The sequence below is a fragment of the Zingiber officinale genome, chromosome 6A, assembly GCF_018446385.1.
Source record: "Zingiber officinale cultivar Zhangliang chromosome 6A, Zo_v1.1, whole genome shotgun sequence".
Taxonomy (NCBI): Eukaryota; Viridiplantae; Streptophyta; class Magnoliopsida; order Zingiberales; family Zingiberaceae; genus Zingiber; species Zingiber officinale.
In genome coordinates this window covers 69,916,836-69,923,757 of record NC_055997.1, presented here as the reverse complement: position 1 = coordinate 69,923,757, position 6,922 = coordinate 69,916,836, and the positions used below count along the sequence as shown (strand labels likewise).

Sequence of the window (6,922 nt, the reverse complement as noted above, 5' to 3'; positions counted from 1 at the left end):
GAACGTCGCAAATCTTGATACATACGGGTCCCGCCTGGATGGATCGTAAATCGAGAGCGATGAGCCTCCTGAAGTAGCTCCTGTAAGACTGGATGAGATTGAGGTACGCATAATCTGCCTCGGAAGTATACAACACCCTCCTCGTCTCGTGTGAACTCGGTCTGCTGCCCGGAAGCTGTCTGACTGCTAACCAGCCTATACCTCTCGGATCCTCGTCCTGATCGACGACTGAACAACCATGGTAACAAGAATACCTTTCTCTGTCCATTCTTACTCCTCAAGGCCTAACCCGGAGAAACCTTGAATCAAGTCTGTGACCACAACTCGGTGGCAAGCTAGAGTCCCTCCGGACTTCCTGCCAAGTGCAACGGCAACAACATCAGCTCTCCTCGGGTGATAGCTAATGGTACAACCATAATCCTTCAGGAACTCCATCCATCTCCTCTGTCGGAGATTAAGTTCCTGCTGAGTGAACAGATATTTGAGATTCTTATGGTCAGTGAGAATCTCAATTGTAACACCGCACCGATAATGCTGCCAAATCTTCAAGTCAAACATACTGGCGTTCAGTCACAAGTCATGTACTGGTAATTCTCCTCATACTCCCTCAACTACCGAGAAGTAGGAGACTACCCTGCCGTGCTGCATCAAAACAGCGCTCAACCCTGTAGAGATGGGTCGGTATAGAGCACGAATCTGTCCTCTCCAGAAGGTAAAACCAAAATCGAAGTCGACACTAGTCTCCGCTTCAGCTCCTGGAAGCTGGTCTTGAAATCCTCAGTCCAAGTAAACTTCACGCCCTTTCTGGTCAGACGTGTCAGTGGCATAACAATCCGAGAGAAACCCTCAACTTATCTCCGGAAATATCGAGTCAAACCAAAGGAAGTTGCGAGCCTCTTCTATAAACTCCGTCTACTCCCAACGATAACAATCTCTATCTCCTATGGAAACCACGGTACACTCCTACTGGGGACCGTGTGTCTCCAACATCTCACAGAAGACAACCAAAAATACACACTACTGATCTTCACATATAGACGTTTCCGACAAAACATCTCTAGAACTATGCAAAGATGGTGTACGTGACCCACCTCGGATCAGAAATATATCACCACATCGTCAACAAAGACAATGGAAACCAATCCAAACATCCTAGGGATACCCAAATCATCGAGTCCATGATAATATCTAGGGCACCGCAAGCACTAATGGTAAAACCAAGACACATAATGTCCGTATCACAGACATTCCTAACCATAAGATCCTCAACAATAAACAGATCTGATCACCAACGATATATAATTACCAAAGAATATATCCTCTAGTGCGAGAGCAATGCTCCATCACACAAAACACCACATATAATCCGAAATATGTATCTACAATAATTATGGGAGCAATGCTCCGCTACAAGCAATCCGCAATATGTGGGAGCAACGCTCCACCACAAACAATCCGTAACATGTGTGGGAGCAACGCTTCACCACAGCCAATACATAAGTGCCCAAGGCACCTAACTATCCAGTTTGAGACTGCACGAAATCTCTCTACCACAAATCACTGTGGTTAGACTAGGGTATAGCAACCTAGTAAGCGAATCAAATCCATAGTCAACTCTATCATCATCCTAGTGGGTCAGTCACCCACTAATAGGAGAAGTAGTTGGCAGGGTAATACAAACAATAACATAATGTAGACATCAAGCCTTCTACATTCAACATAGTTAGAATCATCATGATACTACCCACCATACACCTGGCACACTCAACACATGTATGATCGACATAATCCTCCAATTAGTACACACCAACATACTCATAACACAGGTAAAAATCAGTGTAATACCCTCAACATTACATATCGAACCCGTGTGCATAATCATCGTAGGTATATTCAACAATACACCTCAAACAACACTCACATGACATATATCCGCCTATGCCAAGAATATAATCAACATCAACTTCCAATAAAGCATGCTAAACCCAGGTGCACTCACATATCAAACATAAGCAACAATATACCTCAGATACCACACCAAACACATCTGCTCATATCACAACTCAAATTAAATCGATAAGATATCTCCAATAAACCAACCAGACCACTCGGGTATAATCTACTAGAAACCCACAAAAATCATAACTGGAAAAGTATGCACCCACTACATGCAATTAGACCGTCCATCAAAACGCTCCTACAACCCGTAATAATCACCTGTACACACTACATAGATATGCAGAATCAGCATATTTAATCCAATCTACCACACAAATCCTATGTCACCTTCTAAGTTATCCAATTAGGTACATACAGTCTAAAATTAAAGTACCCATGGAATAAGATACATCGATCCTCTATCGACTGACCAAACCGACAATAGTATATGGCTAATTCAGACCTTTCCCACGTCAGTATAAGCTAGGTACTCGTTGTGCTCAAGATATCCAACTAAGCACGAATAACCCAAGATTCAAACATCTAAAAGTAAAGTAGGTCAATCCCCTACTGATCGGATCAACAAAACTAATCGGTCATCAACTAACTAATCAAGAACAAATAAAACCTCTACAAGCGTCTAAGGTAAATCAACCCACGACTACCCCAAGTCAATATGTGTAAATCAGTTTTCTATTGACCGATCTAACCAGAGTACAATAATCATCTACCGACGAAAACTAACTAAAGTATATCGGTATTCTACTGACTAGTCAACATGAAATTGAAGGTACTATCTACTACACACTAATAATAACAGAGGCTGGTATATCCCTCCATCTCCTAACCAATTAGTAGTAACAGAAGCTAATACTACTAATGGTAAGATATGAAAAATCAACAGAGACTATATTCCTTAATCTCTATTAAGGTGGATCAAGATCAGTGGTTATCCCATCACATATAATATGTGCTACAACAACCAGACAGATACTAATAAAGAATGCTAATACAGATGATAAACTGTAATATAGGGCATATACTAACAGAAAGGTAGGATAACAGTATATACCAACATACCTCATATAGCTTGGAGATGTCCTGCTGCTGCCAGGTCCCAACACCCGAAAAGTCACATCGAGAAGACAAAATCACTAAATCCAAAACATTGGAAATAAGACTCATAAACTGTGCTCTGATACCAAATAAATTGGTATCAGATAAATCTCGAAAATCCAGAACACATAGCAAGTATCGTATACCTGCTCTGATACCACTAAATTGTCACGCCCCGAGGGAGTCCCTGTCCGAAGAAATTTCGGCAGCACCTCCCCTGTAGGGGTGACAATCTGAAGCAATTCTATATACAAAATATACATCAGCCACAAACAGATGGAATATACACACAACCACGCAGTTTATATCATCAGCCCACTCGGCTAGAACAAAAACCAAAAACACAGCGGAAAAAGACAACACATACAACCCAAAACGAAAACTGCTAGCCGGCTAGGCTTACACAATAAACAAAGCAACATTTCCAGAAACAAAATCGGAATCACAGAACCAAAAACTCACATATCATATACCATGATAAAACAGCAAAAAGACAGCGACATGTCTTCTGATGTGACGCGGGGACCAGCAAACAGGATGCTCCAAGCGACACCATAAATAACCTAGTACCTGAAAAAGATAGTGTCCACGGGGGTGAGTTCAACAACTCAGCGAATACCAATAGACATGCCTAGTAAGATATATCTAACAGCAATAAACATGGAATACAGCTTCCGAATAATATATAGGAAATATACAAAACTGAAAAGTACCCAAGGAAGTTGTACTCACCCGGAACTCCTATCCTGAACTAAAGGGTCATCAAACCGACATATAGGTCTCCTGCATGCATGTCAAACAAATGCATCCACCAAATGCAACATATAAGTGCAAGAAACACAAGCAAATAAATGCAATCAATGCATGTGATGACCGTGCACTCTAACATCACCGCTCTGAACAACGGAATGCTGTCGGAGTACTCCTGTCCTCTGACCCTAAATCATAAATGGGGGAGCTCAATGCTCTCATCTCCCGGTACACGATGATGGGGAGGTATCTCTGCCGGCTACCACGCTGAGTCACCTGACCAACGGAGCCAAACAAAGTCCACCGTCTGCCAGCTACCACGCTACTACACTAAATGCCAGCGGAGCCAAACAGAGCGGAACTGTCTGCCGGCTACCACGCTGAGTCACCTGACCAACGGAGCCAAACAGCAGAACCGCCACACACCTGCCTGATAAACCACTAATCCATGAGTGATGGTGTGTGCAGTACATGTAACTGGCGATGGGCTCAACCATAGTGGAGCCGACAATCGCACAGCATGCAATCATGATGCATGACACTAAGCATAGCAAAACTGATCAACATAACCATATCCATATATATGAAATGAGTACTGTAAAATCGATGGTCACATACCAAGATCTATAGTACACAGGTCAGATAGAATATCAAATACCTATGTCCTGAACATAATAAGTATGGAATATCCTGATCAGCATAGAAAAATCCATATATACATAATATGGGTACCACAGTATCAGTAGGTCAAATCCACGGATCTAGGGTATACAGGTCCTCTATGGTATAACAACCTAGATCCTAAACATATCCCCCTTCCATAGCATATGTACCAACAATATGCACAGATCAAAGCCACAAGGTCTAGGTACACGAATCATATATGATATACCAATAGAAATACACAATCCAGGCATGACATAAAAACCTAAGTATCAGATAATTTAGATACACATGCTAGAAACAAAAATCCAGAGCCTAATCCTAACCTCAGTAAAGCATGGTATGTCACTGTAGAAACTAAGATACTCATGGCAATAAGATACTCATGGCAACAAATCACGAGATATAAGTACGGATACATCATAGGCGACAAACCTAACATGCTATGGATATCAAACAGTGACCTACCAAAGGCAAACATGTTCATTGCTTGTAGTTATAAAATACTATGCATATCCAAATGACAATATCATAAAAGATAAGTCAAGAGGTACCCGCCTCCAATGTAGATCGAATCAAACTAATCCAAAGTCGAGACGCCCGTCCCGAATCACAGTCCTGCAGATAACGTGATATACAATTTAGCTAATTTTATAAACAACAACTAGCTAAATCCAACCCAACTTAATTAGGAAAAATCCTAATCGATCCATCATTAATTAATCCTAATTAATGATTAACTTGAATTAATCTTCTTAATCAATAATCCTCAATCAACACAATCATTTCCTTTCGCTGATCAACTTACGATTAGCAATATGATCATCTCTAATAAATCCAAGGACTAAATCTAATCCAACATAAATCAACTGTACTTAATTCATCACAACTACAATAGATTAAGCCTTCCATAATCACATTAGGTTAAGTTAAACATGAATCCATCATAACTTACCTAAATCCACAATTAATATAGCAACTGCAGGTTACAATATTTCCAACATAATCCGATACAAATGCATATCCTCCAAATACTCATAGAAATACAACCAAAACTCCACACATAACTTATCTTGAATTAATATCCCCAATACTGATCCAAAATCTTCACATTCCATATGCCCAATTGAATTCCTAATCCAAACAGAATAATCTAACATAAAAATCATAAGAGGGCAACCTTGCAACGAAACCAAGCCAACAAAGGGGAAATGATTTGATGCATTTACCTCATCAGTGATATGATGGAACTGCTCCTTGTAAATCTGAAAATCAATTGGGCAGTAGATGCAAGATCAAGCTCACAACCAAAACAAAGGTAAATGGATGATGAGTACATGACCGTGAAGCCGCTGTTGGAGCTCATCCTGACAAGAACACACAAGAGAAACTAGTCCCAGTGAGGAAGAAAATCTGCTCAATACAACCACTCATCGACAGTACAGGTGGTGATGACTAAGGCACCATCCCGAAGGAAAAACCCAGGAATAAGTGGTCTACTGTGGGGTCGACGGTGCATAGCTACAGACGGTGGCCGGCGTTGGGTCGAGAGACGGCGGCGTCGGCAAGCACTGTGGTGGTCGGCTAGGGCAGAAGGGAGGCCGACGGCACTGTGCAGGGATGCTTGGCATCACTGGCGGTGGAGGTAGATTCCGGCCGAGAGGGGCGGCGGCGCGTCCCGACCTCAGTGGCGGAGACAGGGAAGAAGAAAGGAAGAGGGAGAGAGAAGATAGTCGCCGGCTCTCTGTTCCCTGGTGTCGTCGGCGTCGGGCAGAGGAGAGGGAAGCAGCGGCGGTTTGCGGCGCCGGTTAGGGCACGCGTGCGGGGAAGAGAAGGCGCGCGGGGGGTGGGGAGTTTAGGGCACGGCGACAGAAGAGGAGAAAAAAAACAGAGGAAATAAAATGAGAAAGAAAATATAAAAATAAAAATCAACTTTTCCTCACTAAAACAGGGTAGCCTAAACAGGCTTTTCCGGACCCCATTTTCATCCCCGTTAACTCGTCCGTACGAGCTCCGAAAAATTCCCGAAAAATTTCCAAAAATTCTGAAAAATTCTCTTATTAATTTTCGCCTATTTTCGATATTTTACATTTTTCATATCGTGAACTCCCCCTCAAACTTAGGCGGGAAGATGCTGGGTTCGGCCATCGTCTCGGTGCTTCAGTCGGCGGTTAGTCATTCTGAGGCAGTTGGACTCTAATAGCACTTGTTGGAGCAGGTGGGCCAACAAGAAGGTGGTGAATTGCTTGTTGAAAACACAATAAACCTTTTTCAACTTTCAACTTAGATTAGTAGTAATAGTATAATTATAACAAGTAAATTAAACAACTACAAAATAAAAGAAGAGGCAAAGAAATTTACTTGGTTACAACTTAAGTGGTTGTTAATTCAAGACAAATAAAAAGCACTAAAAGTCTCCTTTGCTGAAAGTAGAGAAGCCTTTTACACTCGTTGA

General features: G+C 41.9%; 1 protein-coding gene across 1 annotated transcript; it reads right to left on the bottom strand.

Moving 5' to 3' along the window:
• Positions 1-5,453: 5,453 nt before the first annotated feature.
• On the bottom strand, positions 5,454-6,101 carry LOC121994898. The gene is made up of 3 exons (XM_042548783.1): positions 5,968-6,101; positions 5,697-5,834; positions 5,454-5,601 (listed from the first exon to the last, which is right to left on the bottom strand). Exons 1-3 carry the CDS (start codon positions 6,096-6,098, stop codon positions 5,454-5,456), a joined length of 417 nt encoding a protein of 138 aa, XP_042404717.1. The 5' UTR covers positions 6,099-6,101.
• Positions 6,102-6,922: the final 821 nt, after the last annotated feature.

Bases quoted from the DNA above. Each gene is read 5' to 3' on its own strand.
- LOC121994898 (XM_042548783.1), bottom strand. From the start codon at position 6,098: ATGCCAAGCATCCCTGCACAGTGCCGTCGGCCTCCCTTCTGCCCTAGC. The intron at 5,835-5,967 runs GTAGACCACTTA...TGTTCTTGTCAG, and splicing joins TATGCACCGTCGACCCCACA to GATGAGCTCCAACAGCGGCT. The intron at 5,602-5,696 runs GTAAATGCATCA...TGTTTGGATTAG, and splicing joins TCCATCATATCACTGATGAG to GAATTCAATTGGGCATATGG.